Genomic DNA, 15,844 nt, shown 5'->3' with positions numbered 1-15,844 from the left:
CTCTTACATTTTGGTGTTCCTGGCCCTATTAATCACACAGGGAACCAATGGCCTCTGATATGCTATAAATAATACTTACTATTGGGAGCATATCTGAATTTTGAAACAATATATTTATCATCTTGTTTGATTGTTGTACTATTTTTTTCTATTTCAGATATCTCAAAAGAGATATTTGTGGTACTGAGAGTAACCTGAAGTTATTGTGCACCCTAATCAATTCCTTTTCATAATTTGAATCCTTTCAAGTAACTATATAAAAAATATTTGTCCTGCTGCAAAACAGGATAACATAGCATAGTATGTTGTATGCCTGGAAGTAGCTTAACAGAAGATCAACAGCAGCAAAACGACTTACCTGCAGAATATGAAAACATTGTAGAGTATTATTGTGTTTAGGTCATTTACAATACCACCAAGTACATACATCTTTCTAACGTTTACATCAATACCACTGCTCAAATGACAGGTAATAGTTAAAGGGTAATGAAGTGATTTACAGTATCTACTTGAAGAAGAGCATATTTATAGCTTTACTGATCAGTCTAAATCACTGGTCACCCAATAACTGCTTCCCTTAACTGGGAGGTTTGTTTTTGATGATCTAACCTGAGCCATAATTCTTTGGCTGATGCACTGGTAACATAATACATGCACAGATATTAATATGCACAGAAATACACAAATACATGACTGGTTTGACATATATTCATGAATGGGCTGCAGAAACCATGTGCTTTCATGTAGGACTCAGGGGTGATGACTCAGGCAGGAAAGCTGGCCAAACTGGGTGTGTACTAGAATATATGGTGAGGCCAAAGCTTTAGCTAAAAAGGGTCAATGTAGAAATCATAAAGCAAGTTTTTCATTGATAGAGATTCACCAAAATCTTATTAATTTGGCTTATTACTGATCTATTTACAAAATATTCTGCCCCATACCAAAATAATCGAAAAAACGACTTTTCACATCCAAATTTGAGTAAATTCATCAATTTGGATCTCAGAAAACACTTTGTCAGTTTTCACTGACCCTTGATATTAAGGGCTTGAATTTGTTTGGGTGAACCTTAAAACAAATCCTTAATCTAGTGCTTCCCTAAAACAAATGTTGTTATGGAGCTTTAGTTTTGTTTTGAAGAACTAGGAAGCCCTAATTCAAAGACCCAAGACCAGTGAATTTGGGAAAAAATGCATCAGCTCTGGTAGCAGTGCTGCATGAGCATCTTACCTTGATTTCCAGTAATCCCTTATCATAGACATATATCCTATGCATGAATTTTGTGTAACAGAAATAATTAACTTGTGTGAGCTCTGTTTAAAGACTTGAGTTTTATGGTGTAGTGTCCTGCAAAAAGCATATAGCTATAAAATGGTATTGGTGAACTCAGATCTTTGTCATTGGAGTCATATTAGCAGCTAAGCCTGCCAACTTTTTCAAGCATTACAATAGGATGTGCTAGAACAGAATGCGAGTATAGAAATGTGCAGCCTTTAAAATTTAAGATTACATTCATTTACAGTTCTTCAGCAGGTTGTACTTGGAACCTAAGCTCAAAGAGTCTCTACTAATGTGTCTAGGCACCCATAAATGTTAAAGGGATCCTGTCATCGGAAAACATGTTTTTTTCAAAACGCACCAGTTAATAGTGCTTCTCCAGCAGACTTCAGCACTGAAATCCATTTCTCAAAAGAGCAAACAGATTTTTTTATATTCAGTTTTGAAATCTGACATGGGGCTAGATATTTTGTAAATTTCCCAGCTGCCCCTGGTCATGTGACTTGTGCCTGCACTTTAGGAGAGAAATGCTTTCTGGCAGGCTGCTGTTTTTCCTTCTCAATGTAACTGAAGGAGTCTCAGTGGGACATGGGTTTTTACTAATGAGTGTTGTTTTTAAATCTGCCAGGCAGCTGTTATCTTGTATTAGGGAGCTGCTATCTGTTTACCTTTCCATTGTTCTTTTGTTTGGCTGCTGGGGGGAAAGGAAGGGGGGTGATATCACTCCAACTTGCAGTACAGCAGTAAAGAGTGATTGAGGTTTATCAGGGCAGCTGGGAAATTGACAATATGTCTAGCCCCATGTCAGATTTCAAAATTTAATATAAAAAAATGTGTTTGCTCTTTTAAGAAATGGATTTCAGAGCAGAAGTCTGCTGGATCAACACTATTAACTGATTCATTTTGAGATATGGAATGAAAAAGTGAGCATTTTCTTGAATCTCAGCCTCAATGAAAGCTAGCGTTACCACTACAGATCATGCCTTAGGAACCAATGGCTGTAAGTGCAAACATGTGTAACCATAAATACCTTCATAAAATCCATCCTCATCCATGTCTCCATACACATAGAGGTATTTCCCTGCCACCAAGGGTAGTTCTGCTTCTGGGTTTTCATTCGGTCCATCAAAAGGATTATAACTGTGATGTAAAGACATTAACACTATGTGTGACACAATAATATGAAAGCTTGTCATAGTTCCACTTTGACAAAATGTGAAAATGCTAAAATAAATCTTCGATCAGTTTTCTGCATATAATATAATACCATGACTCTCATTGCATCACTTTTAGTGCAGAAGCTGCATCAGTGTGTAACCAGACCCAATGAGACAGCAATTAATTCTGATCTGACCAGTTCAACACAAATCAAAGAAATGCAGTTGCCTGATTTCTGTAATCACTGCACCAGTGCAATTATAAGTAAAACCCTTGTGTATAAAGCTTTTCGACCACTATTATAATACCAACCAGAGAGACCACAGATCAACTGCTCCATTCTGATTTCTGCTAAATTGCAAATAGTATTAGCCCAATGATGGTGGCAACAGCTATAGATCCATATTAACATCAGAGAAGCCTACATATAGGCTTATAAATGGTATTTGTACAATCCAATAGGGAAGATTCAGGTTCCAGTTGGCATAAGTGGTTCATGGAGCATCTGGATACAGTAGGAATGGTCTGGGTAGAGACTGACTAATCTGCCAATGCTGGGATTTAAAATAGAAAAATCTGTTGTCTGGAGATATAGAAATAGTAGGTTTATATAAAAGTCCATACTCCTCAATTAAAATGCAATATGCAGCTAATTGTGCTGGAAATTGTTGGTAACAGCAAACTCAAGACCCCCATCCTCACCCCTGTTAAACCTCTAAACACTTGTTCGGTTTTATTACTCTGTCCTAATGGACATGACGCAGTAAAAAGCATGTTTTGTGGGCTGTAAATTTTCCCATTACGGAGCTGTCTTGTTAGGATTCTAATGGCAGTGATGGATCTCTCTCTTGACTCAATTTTAGTTTGCTTCTCAGAAAGGTTAGCTATATGCATTAGGCTTGATACCTCTTACATTACATCGTAGGTGAAAAATGCCAATCTATTACCTGTAACGTGCGATACAGAGGTGGACTTTCCCAGAGTATCTTTGCTTTGAGGTATTCGTATTCTGTTCCTTATCCATCTATAAAAGCATATAAATAAATTATTATAGGCATTATTCATCAATAGTTAAAATATACATATCCAATGATACAAGGGTTTCTCAAAACAATACTTGACTGCCCTATGCAGCACTTACATTGCAATCAAACCTGCGCCTTGGGCTGCCAGACCTGGATCTCGAAAGGAAAGTTGGTTTGACGCAGAGCTGTTCTGGCTTGTCTCCTGTTATTTGCAGTGGCCGTATATACTCCGAAATCACAGACCTGCTGCCGGTGGGGCTTTCATTACCTGTGCAAATAAAATGTTGACTAGAATTAGAAAGCAGCTCCATCCATATCTTGTACTAATGTTTCAATGAAGTCTACTAAATCACCAATACAGCAAAGATTATTTTTGCCCTGACACAGTTATGCGTATTTTTACATATCAATAAAGTTAAGAAATTCATAAGCAGAATTTGATCAAAATTCCTGTCCTGGCAATCAACAGCATGTAAAGACCAGGTCCTCCAGCTCCATACTGATGAATGTGGCTTTCTTATGCAGAATGACAGGAGGAGTATTAAACTAACTATGGACCTGTTGGCCTCAACATAGATAAAGAACATGTAATGAAAATGCCCTTTTAGAATGTATCTTTTGATTCCCTGCATTATCCATTTTGCAAGTGCATTGTACATCTGAAGGTGCTATTCTGTTAGTGATGACCCAGACATCTCATTACATTACCTTTAAAATTCTAATTACAGAGGGAAAGTTTGTGGAAAATACATATCTAAAATGTATTTAGTTTATTAAAGGGTATTTTGGTGCTGCATCTGGTGCAGGGCTCTTGAGAGCTGATGTTCTACAAACGATGGACAGATTTCATACCTTTGCAAAAAAAAAAAATGTATACCTAGAATAACTAGTTGTGTTTATCACTTTATACCACTTATCTATCAGTGCAGTATTTCTTACTGATATTGAATAGTTCTAAACTACCCTTGACATTATCTGTTTCTTTCAGTGACAACATGAATTAATATTTTATATATATATATATATATATATATATATATATATATATATCTATATATATATCTATATATATCTATATATATCTATATCTATATCTATATCTATATCTATATCTATATCTATATATATATATATATATATATATATATATATATATATATATACATATACACACACATACAGTATAAAGCTTAAAGAGAAAACCGTACCCTCATCTTATCCACATACATTGAAGGCAACATCTCTGTTTATCAATGCTGTGTCTGTCTGTTAAACCTACAGTATATGGTGGAGCGCTGAGATAATATGTATAGTATATGATACAAGCCACACCTATGTGCACCTAACTGGTTTAAATTGATTCATGGGAGAAGCAGTATTTTTGTTACCAGCACCCATCTGTCTGGGTGCTGGTAACAAATAATGTAATAGTCTGCGCAGTACTGAACTGAACAGGTCTTGTGCAAACAAAAATTTGTTTTTAATAAACATGTCAGGTGACATGGTGAAATTAAACTGTAAAATATTGTTTTACACTATTATTCAGGAAAACATCAATAAAGTTTACATTTCCTTAGGCATTTACTGTGTCCCGCATCTTATTATTAAAAGGACTATCCAGGTAGTGTGGTTAGGAGATCAGGGCATCAGGATTGTTTCCAGTAACCAAGTCTTGGAGTCATTTAAGATTATAAACCCCGGAAGAAAAGAATTTCCAGCTGAGAAATTTACAATCAAAACTCAATAACCATAAAAACAAAATCATCAAATAACTTAATGTGGTGCCTCCTTTAGGTTGTCTCTTATAATTGTATTTGTAAATTACATTTAAAAAAAAAAAAAAAAATATATATATATATATATATATATATATATATATATATATATATATATATATATATATATATATATATATATATATATATATATATATATATATATATATATATATATATATATATATATATATATATATATATATATATAGTGAATAAAGTACCCCCTCTTGTAAAATATAAGGATATTATAAGTTACCGAGGAGTTCCAAGACCATATAAAAACACGAGGCCGAAGGCCGAGTGTTTTTATACAGGTCATGGAACTCCGAGGTAACTTCTAATATCCTCATAATTTACAACTGGGGGTACATTATTTATTATAATACACAAATTTCAGTGAGTCATGTGACAGAAATGACATCAGAACTCACTGTTTATAACTGATGACATCAGAACTCACCGTTTATAAGGATATAATTTACAAGATATTCATGGCTTTTGTGTATTATATATATATATATATATATATATATATTGTTTGCACAAGACCTGTACAGAGTGCTGTACATTGCAGAACTTTATATTTAAAAAGTTTACATGCACTTCAAGAAACGCCACCTCTTACCTTTAACAAAAGAAGTTGCTATTCCATTCATGAACTGAGCAAGAAATTTATTGGGAGAGCCTGGTATATCTAATATGCCTGTGTTGCCACTCAACAAGTCAATCTTGCCAGCTTGCTGTCGAAACTTCTCCAGCTCATGGGAAAGGAGATTGAACTGTTCACTCTGCGTCCGACATTTCGCTTCCAGGTCCCGAACCTTGTCCTACAAGCCACAAGCATCCAGCAATATAATAGTTATTCCACATAAGATGATGAACTTTGCAAAGTGAGATGGGCAGCTGTGAGAAACTACTTTTGGTAACGATAATCCCATTTTAGTCTTTGTGATTGCCATAACTGCTGTTGTGAATACCAGGCAGCAGCATCCTATATTTTATATAAGAATTACTTCTGCCTATGGAATCCTGGAGTAAGTACTAACAGAGAATATGGGCGTTCCCTCTGAGAAGATTGTGCTGATTAGTGATGGGCGAATTTCTCCCGTTTCGCCAAAAAATGTGAAAATTTCCTGCGAAATTTGTGAAACATCAAGAATTTGAGAAATGCTAATTTTGACACCGGAGTTGAAATATTTTCCCCGCCAGCGACAATTCCGACACCGGCGACAATTCAGACGCTGGCGACAATTCTGATGCCCATTAAATTCAATGGGCGCCTAGAATTATCACCGGCCCTTTGCACACATCCATTGCAATAATAATAGTCATACAAATAATGTAATATCTAAAAATAAAAACAGGGACAGAATGGACATCTCTATTCTTTCCTAGTATATCCTTCTGCATTTTTTTCATATTCAGCTGCAAAGCATTTTATGCTTACTTGTATATTGTATACAATAAAAGGCCATGTAGGCCATTGATATAAAAAATGAAGCAGCCAATGCAGTTGCTAGAGAGTACTATTAACATTAAAATCAGTGAATCTGTTTCCAAACCTCGCACTATAGCTCTGGAATGTAAGCAAGCTTCTAGGCTAAACAGCTGTGTGGAAAATTGATCCATGTATAAAGTAGAGTTCTGAGTTATAAATAAAGCTACATTTACATTTCTTCTCCTTTGCTTACTGTAAATTATAGGCAAAAAGCTTGTTTGCATTAACAAATGGCTCTATTGCTAGCCATGAATTCAAATGTACTATTGGTTTCTTTAGGTTGCTAGTCGATGATATCATGATTAAAAAATGGTCACCCCAAATATTTATATATACTGTATGTGTTTGTGTATATGGAATATAATGTTAACATGGCTGGCCCTCGTATTGCAGGAGAAAAAAAAAAGGGCACATGTACATACGCAAGTTCATTGCAATCACTATTACACCACTATTAGTAAATTGCATCCAAATGTGCCTTATAGTTGTGTATAATTGCCCTTGGTGCCACTCAGTCCTTTCTGCTACACTTATTGAAGCAGGCTGCTGGAGCTACCTACTTGTCTGGAGGAGGCAGTATTTTCAAGGTTCCCTCAGTCTGCGTCAATCAGTTGCACCAAAAGGTTAGGACATAAACTTCAGTATACGCCGAACTCCATCAATAATGCCAGTCCGACCTTGAAAATATTTGGTGCAACTGTGACCAATTTTGGATGAAGTGTGCAGGCAATTGCATTAAATGCTTTTGAATCAGACGCAATCGTGGTAGGTGCAGAGCGTAAAGAACACCACTCCTTTGCAATGCCAATGACACTTGAATTTGGAGAAAAAAATGTGTGTTCAATATTGCACTTTGCTCACTGCATTTGTGGATGTACATGTGCCCTGAACAGTACTAAGGCTAGTTTTCCTCAACCACTTTTGGTTGGGACCTAGATTGACTCAAGAATTAGTTTAGCATCTACAACTGTTTTCCATTGAAGTACTATTGTCTACTTATTATTGCTCTAGTGGGAAATATCAATATATAGATTAGGATCATGCTTCCACTGTAAACAGCTCGGTGCAACCCATATTGGTATTACAGCCATGGGCTTACCCATTCAATAGAGTATACAGTATGTCTCCCCTAACGTAACCTATATTGAATCAGTGCACCTCTGAATAGCTTGCTGGGTGCCATGCTCTCTCACTGCTAAATGGCAGATGAATTGAAAAGGCTTCAGGAAACAATAAAAGAATAGCACACTGTGGATACACTCCATTCTGAAGTGGGAAGGGTCAGTGGTTAATTGATTATAAATTAAACTGCACTAGCATTGTGTATTTGAATTAGTAAAAATAAGAAAAGAACATGGAAGAATAAATGAAAGCCTGTGGGGGCTGTATGCTGTAGGACCATATCTCTATAGTGTATTTCATATTTTGTTCTTAAGTAGCGTGAATAAGTACATCAATTTAAACATCTAGCTATTATGTTGCAAGGACAAGAGAACCCGTTACCAAAGAAAACCAAGAATTTCAAATCCCACTGTATCTAACATCTACAATGAAGTACATGGCATGAATGCAGAGCTACTCTAATTAGAACAAACAAGAGGGAGGAATCTGCTTGAATTCAAGGTATGTCCAAACACAAGATTCATGACAGTATTTGAAATGCAAGTATAACATATTCGTATTATACAGTAACACACCAGGCAGAGGGTGGGGGTTTCATAAAGAAAATGCTGCTTAGCATGTTCTTAACATTGTCCTGAAATGAAAATAAAAAGATTTAGGTAGTGCTGAAATCAGAGTGCACCCTTGGAAATTCAGTCTTACAGTTTGCTGATACTGTTGCTAAATTCCCAGCATGATGTGCAGTCTATTCGCATAAACCATTGGGTTGTAGACCGTACCTTGAATTCTAACATGATATGTAATGAATTGTCAAATCATTCTCATAAGCAGCTCTTCAAAATTGACACAAGGCACATTTGTTTGCTTTCTACCAATTTAATTTTCTAAGAAAAAAAATCAGGCCTTTCAGTCTCTGTATTTTACTTACCGATTACTTACAGTCTCATTTATATAGACTGTGCCAATAAAATACCAGCCAGGAGGCAACTCTACAATCAACCCACTCGCATAACAGACCGATATTGTTCCGTTTGGCCATCCATAAACAGCACTGGACATTTATTCAGGTTGATGAGCCAAAGGAGTTGTACTGATGTGAAAGGGAGTTGAGCCCCTTCTTACAGTGAATTTGCTAATATTTTGTATATGAAATTTCCCATACTGTACTGAATTTACTGCCTGGACACATTTTGACTGTTCAAAATGCCTGCTGAACTGGCCATATGCACATTAATATCAAAACTAGGAAACTTTCAGTGTGATCTGTGGGTCTAATACTATAATGGCACAAAATATTCTGCCAGTTTAGTTATGGTCACTTATATAAGTCAATCTGATTTTGGAGTATTTGAAAGATCATTCTTTCAACTAATTGTCTCTTCCCCCAATAAATAAACCCTTCAGTAATAATTCCCTTTGGCACTACAAATATGAAAAGTATGAACTGGGTACCTGCCGATTTTCTGCTTAAGAGTACCTTATAAGCTGTCTTTTACATGCAGGACACACAGACACAGACAATCAGGAAATATGGAGTCATTTAATTAAAAGTTCAACAATTGAAATAGGTGTAGTAACCCATAGCAACCATCAGCAGGTAGCATTAACTGGTTAGCATTAAGAAAACTTCGGACTGGTTGCTATGGGTTACTAGACCTGGACAAACTGTGCACAAAAGAGTTTATTCAAACTGTCTCTATAACAAGGAAACAGACGATGAAGGTGTTTAATTATTAAAAATAAAGACAGCAGCAGAAAAAAGACTGGCATTTGGAAGAAGCCTTGTAGGGTGGAATTCATTTCTTGCTACCATGTCTAGAGTATGCTTATTAGAATGGCTGCAAAGTGATGTCATGCAGGAGACAGGAAGAGGAGGAGCAGAGCTATAAACACACATTACAAATACCTGCATGCTGTCCAAAGTGTTCTGTGTGAAGGCAAAGCAATAAGTCCAGACAAAACACATTAACAAAATATAAAGTAAATGAAGAAAGCAAAATTAACCAAAACAGTTTAATATCAGTGCGCACACTGGGGAAAAAAAAGGAAAGAAAATACACATTAAAACCAATTACCACAGTTAAAAGGCATGCATGACACACTGCAGAACATTGCTAGAGAGCCTGGTCATGTTAACATGAATTATTATGCAAAACACATGACAATGGTTCCATTTTACAAGATTATTGTATTTTGCACTGCTCAGATGTTCACTGGGTTATCATTTCAGTCAAATCCCAACTGTATAGTTTGCAGTTGCTTTGGCAAGAGTTCACCAAAAATCACATTTTATGGGGTTGCTTTATATAAGGTTCAATGTGAATGGTCATATTTGGCATTTAAAAAAACATCTTTCCCAAACAATATTAGGATTATTCATTGGGTAAGGACCTATAGCTAGGCCAGGGTACCTTTTACTATACCCAAGTTCAACACACACACACAATTTCTAAATTGCACAAAGTCAACATTTCCGGTGCCCCATGAACAATCAAAAAATTCCACGTGGCATAAAAAATAAAAAACAATGGATATTAGAAATTGTTGCTAGAAAATCTGGTCTAATGTATCAGTGGATTATGAAGTAAAGAAGAGCAGCAGTTCCACAACAGTTTCATCTGTTCTGAGTGTTTGGGCTGAGAGCATGAAAGAACAGAACAATATAGTGTGGTTATCCATGTGAATGGCCAGTCGTACAATATCAAATGTATTCAAATGAATCCGCACACACACAATTGTTTGCAGTCAGGGAGCTTAACCCTTTTATTTTGCTACCAACAGTATCAACATTTCAGGGGGAAACTCTCCCTTCATCCTGCAAACAATTGTGTGTGTTCAGATCCGTTTGAATACATTTGCTGTTGAAAAAGGACCTGGCAGGGTCAATGAAGGACCAGCACCACCAGTGCAGTGGAAGTGAAACTACAGGTGTGCGGTTGAATAACCACATGAATCAGTCGTACAATATCCCACCATTCAGCTTATAGGTCAATTGTTGCATTCCATGGGGCATTGGTTGGGGTATGACCACCCTTGCAGTACCAATTCATAAATTCAAAAAACTAGAGGGGCCTAGTTAAAAAGTAGTGGTGTAAGAAGAAGCCAAATGAATCACACATGGTTTGGCATATTAGGATATAGCTTAAAGGTATACAGACATGACTAAACTAATCATATCTATGTCAACTCCAAGACATTTTTTCCAATCAAACAGGACAGTTTTGGTAAGTCACTAGAACTTTCAGACCCAACATAGTAGAAGAAGACAGGGGGCAGTACCCTGTTCTTTTCATTTGAAAGAAAAGAAGTGTTATCTTATCTTATCCATGTCAGTCCAGGGGATTAGACTTCCCATGTAGGTATTTCCTTAAAATGTTCTTTTAATCCTCCAAATGGGAATGCTGAGTGGGGATTGTGGAGCCAAAGAAGGAATATACAGATGTGGAGCACAAGAATGCAAGTCTAATCGCCTGACAGCTTATGGTCTGGAAATAAGTAATAGACTTCAATGCGATTATTTATTAGCTTCTGTAGTTTAGAGTAAGAAATCAATTTTAATATATATGATAATGTCACTACAATGTGATTGAAGTCAATATCGGGAGATGTGCAGAGTTAAGATCAGATTTTCCATTAGAAGACAACCACTACAATGCCCGTGCAACGAGATAACCCATTAAGTGCTGCAGTAGCAAGAAATCTCCTGTAAAGCAAATTAAGGAATTGACAGGGCTGATTCTGTTCAGCACAAATACACAACTGTACACTTTCTGGGCATATACAGTACTATACAGTCCTAAATAACACTGAATATTCATACGGTATACTGACAGTCTCTAGGACGTTTGTAAAATATACACTAAGGATTCTGGTGAAACAAGATACTACAGGTGGTGGGGGTTATAGTACATCACCAACATGAATATACAGATTGCTCTGTTTCCATATTTGCATAAGTGACAATACCGGCATTTGGTGTTGTAAAATTGAGAACTTTACTCACAGGGCTTCAAAATATTACAGCATTCGATGAGTTCTGGGTGGGTTTGTTAAAGAGGTTGATCACTTTCCAAAACTTTTTTTTATGTTCAGTTGGTTTCAGACAGTTCTCCAGGCATAAAGACGTTTTTTCAATTAACTTAATTTTTCTATTTGTGACTGGTTTTCTAATATTGAAGTGTAAAGTTCACCGACTCTGTAAACTGTTCTAAATTTATACATTTCTTATCATTACTTTTATTAAAGGCAACTGTTAGAATTGATACAATATTTGCTAATACAGGTATGGGACCTGTTATCCAGTTTGCTCGGGACCTGGGGTTTTCTGGGTATTAGATATTCTTTGTAATTTGGATCTTCATACCTTAAAAATGAAATAGACCCAACAGGATTGTTTTGCTTCCAAGACGGATTAATTATATCTTAGTTTGGATCAAGTACCAGGTACTGATTTATTATTACAGAGAAAGGGCATTATTTTTTTAAATGTGGATTATTTATTTATAATGGATACAACCATTCTGTAATTCTGAGCTTTCTGGATAATGGGTTTCCAGATAACCGATCCCATACCTTTTTTCCACAGATGATGCTGAGAAATGTATCAACTAATGTAACAAATTGTAACAGTTCATATTTCCCGTGTCTGGTGTTTCAGCAGACAAAAAATCTTCGGGTAAAAGCAACTGAACTGAAAGAAGTAGTAAATGAGCAATCGTTTTAATATGATTTTGGCACAGCACAATTTTATCTTGCCCAGGCAGAACATATTTCTGCAAACAGGTTAAAAGGTATAGTGCTAATCTTATGCCTTGATCCTGAAAAGCCTCTGCCCAGTGTGAAGAATGCTCCCTGACATGTCACTAGTGATGGGCGAATTCGCGCGATTCGCCTCCAGTGAATAAATTCGCGAAACGCCAGCGGAAATTCGCCTGAAAAAATTCAAAAACGGCCGCCGGCGTCAAAAACGAGACGACGGCGCCGTTTCGCGAATTTTCCAGCGAAACGGCGCAAATTTCGCCCATCACTACATGTCACCCATTAAATGTTAAAAAAAATGCCAGTGCAAAAGAAATTAGTACAATTAGAAGCCCATTTATCAACATTCAGATTTTAGTGATTTAAGAAACCAAAAAATAAACAAATTTTCTCTAAAACCATAAATATCAAGTCATTTGTTAAAACAGCTTATCATAAAAAGTATAAACAAATAAAAATGAGGAACTAATCCAAATACTTATATGAAAATCTTTAAATCCTCACTCATTTTTCATGCGAATACAAATACTAATAAAACCAGAAAACCTCAAAAAGTTTAAATTAAAGAAAGATTTTAAAAAAGGACAAATCCCATGGAGTTCTACATGACCTCAACAACTTTTAGATGGTACAATTTTGTGTTTTTTTACGTGTTTTTTTTCTCATTTAATAAATAACAATTTTTTCGCATTTTAAGAGTATAATCCATGATTTATAGAGCTAAGAAAATTTGGGGAAAAGAAAAAATTTGAAATTCAGTAAATCGACCCCTTAGTCTATATAGTGTATGGTGCAGCAATGCACAATAAATTACTCCTCAAAACACTGTTAGTCTGTATACTGTATTTTTAATATGTTCTTTGTATACAGTAGAACCCCCATTTTACGTTTTTCAGGAGACCAGAAAAAAAAAGATGTAAAATCCAGGAAAATGTAAAATCAGGGAAATGTATTATGCATAATATATATATTATACAACAATGTACAATGAGGGAAAACTTAAAATCAGGGTATGTAAAATGGGTGTTCTACTGTATGTATATCTTTAATCCATGTTTTCATATACAGGCATGGGACCTGCCTACTACTAAAAGAGTATTTAAACATTATATAACCCAACAGGATTGTTTTAAGGATTCAAGTACAAGTTACTGTTTTGTTATCCTAGAGAAAAGAGGAAATCGTTCATAAAAACGTGAATTATTTCATTATAATGAAGTCTACGGGAGATGGCCTTTCCGTATTTCTGAGCTTTCGAGAGAATGAGTTTCTGGATAACAGATCCTATACCTTTATATATAGAATCAGGCATCAAATCTATTGCTGCTAAACCAAAAAAACTGTACAGTAGAATCCTTACCTCTAGCAGCTGCACTGCATCCTCGTGTTCTATTTTGGCTTCGACCTGGGCCTTTAATGTTAAAGGAGAACATTTAGCTCATGAGCTACAAATAATCAGGGGCATTCAACTTAATATTCATACATATTACATACATATTAATATATCAGTCAGCAATCTCCTCCCTGCTTTTTGTTAGGTGTATACTTTATCCTATATTCTATATTAATTGATGTGTTGCTTTAAAGTTCATTGTCAGGGAATCTTCCCTCTCCTTCTTGGTACTGAAGGGGGTCTATCTCAGAACATCTGTCCTTAGCGATAAAGTCATTTCCTCTAGTGGCTCAGCAGTTACAAAATACTCATTGTAGTGTCCAGTAAAGCATGGGTTTTTATGAAATAACAGATAAAAAGTCTTCAATCTATCAATCACCAGAAGCAAACATGTAGCCTTTATACAACGTCCTATGGCATGAAGAAAATCAAATATACTGTACACTTTTTTAATGAAAACAATCCGTTACATTGGCTAAAAGGTATAAATCCATGTATCCGACTACAAATCTTTCTCTGTACTTGCAATCTATAGTGAAGAAAAGAGCAACACAAGCCATTATAGAAACACAAGTCTTACGTAGAAAATATCTTACGGAGTGAAGAGTATGACAAGGCACTGAAAGCACAGAAATAAATCACTTCAGTTTCATTCTGTCAAAACATTATAAAGAATAAAGAGGGAAATGATCCATAACAGTAAACTCCATACGATGTTTCCCTTAAACTTATGTCAATGCATACATTGTAATACTTCAGTCTACAGAATAACAGAGGGACCATTGATACTGACTCAGGCTTGAATCGTAATGTTTGGATTGTGATAATCAAATACATTAATCTCAATGGCTTGATATAGACTGGACAAATTAAGGAACACAGTGGTAGGCTTGAAGGAAAATGAGTGTTTCTGGGAGGAAAAGGGCTTGGGCATAGCTTTAATAAACTATTCATAAGTTCATAATTTATGAAAAGATCACAAATATTGACTTTTTGCCCTTTACCAAAATGAAGATAATTACTGCACTTGTGCTGTTTTAAGCAGGCTGGAAAAAGCGAAATGTTCTTTGAGGTCAAGATTGAGCTAAGGATGGTAGCATTGCTTGGGGACGATATTCTTTTAGAACAGGGATCCCCAACCAGTGGCTCATGAGCAACATGTTGTTCACCAACCCCTCGAATGTTGCTCCCAGTGGCCTCAAAGGAGGTGCTTATTTTTGAATTCCAGGCTTGGAGGCAAGTGGTGGTTGTATAAAAACCAGGTGTGCTGCTAAACAGAGCTTCCTGTAGGCTGCCTCTTGTAGCCAATCACAGAACTTACTTTGCAACACTCAGGAAAAATTTACGAATCACATTAAGGGGCACATTTACCTAGGGTCGGATATCGAGGGTTAATTAACCCTCGATATTCAACCGTCAAAGTAAAATCCTTCGACTTCGAATATCAAAGTCGAAGGATTTTGCACTATTCCTACGACCGAACGATCAAAGGAATAATCATTCGATCGAACGATTAAATCCTTCGAATCGAACGATTCAAAGGATTTTAATCCATCGATCGAAGGATATTCCTTCGATCATGAAATTGTTAGGAAGCCTATGGGGACCTTCCTCATAGGCTAACATTGGCCTCGGTAGGTTTTAGGTGCCGAACTAGGGGGTCGAAGAATTTTTAGTTCGAATCGTTCGTTTGGAAGTCAAAGGTTGCAGTCGAAGGTCGAAGTAGCCCATTCGATGGTCGAAGTAGCCATATTCGACCATTCGAAATTCGAACTTTTTTTCCTCTATTCCTTCACTCAAACTAAGTAAATGGGCCCCTGAGTTGTGAAATGCT

General features: G+C 36.1%; 1 protein-coding gene across 16 annotated transcripts in view; it reads right to left on the bottom strand.

Moving 5' to 3' along the window:
* Nucleotides 1–15,844, bottom strand: part of rimbp2.S (RIMS binding protein 2 S homeolog) — a 176,692-nt gene that overhangs the window by 36,558 nt on the left and 124,290 nt on the right. For 11 of the 16 annotated variants that reach the window (XM_041580332.1, XM_041580330.1, XM_041580331.1 and 8 more), the window contains exons 10-15: nucleotides 13,978–14,028; nucleotides 9,766–9,786; nucleotides 5,865–6,066; nucleotides 3,578–3,729; nucleotides 3,384–3,460; nucleotides 2,309–2,418 (exon numbers count right to left, since the gene is read on the bottom strand). In XM_041580332.1, coding sequence (XP_041436266.1) covers nucleotides 2,309–2,418; nucleotides 3,384–3,460; nucleotides 3,578–3,729; nucleotides 5,865–6,066; nucleotides 9,766–9,786; nucleotides 13,978–14,028 — 613 coding nt within the window. The remainder of the gene's footprint in view (nucleotides 1–2,308; nucleotides 2,419–3,383; nucleotides 3,461–3,577; nucleotides 3,730–5,864; nucleotides 6,067–9,765; nucleotides 9,787–13,977; nucleotides 14,029–15,844) is intronic. The other 5 variants (XM_041580338.1, XM_041580328.1, XM_041580335.1 and 2 more) reach the window with 1 other exon arrangement.

Source organism: Xenopus laevis, chromosome 1S (assembly GCF_017654675.1).
Source record: "Xenopus laevis strain J_2021 chromosome 1S, Xenopus_laevis_v10.1, whole genome shotgun sequence".
NCBI lineage: Eukaryota > Metazoa > Chordata > Amphibia > Anura > Pipidae > Xenopus > Xenopus laevis.
This window is presented reverse-complemented; position numbering and strand designations above follow the sequence as displayed.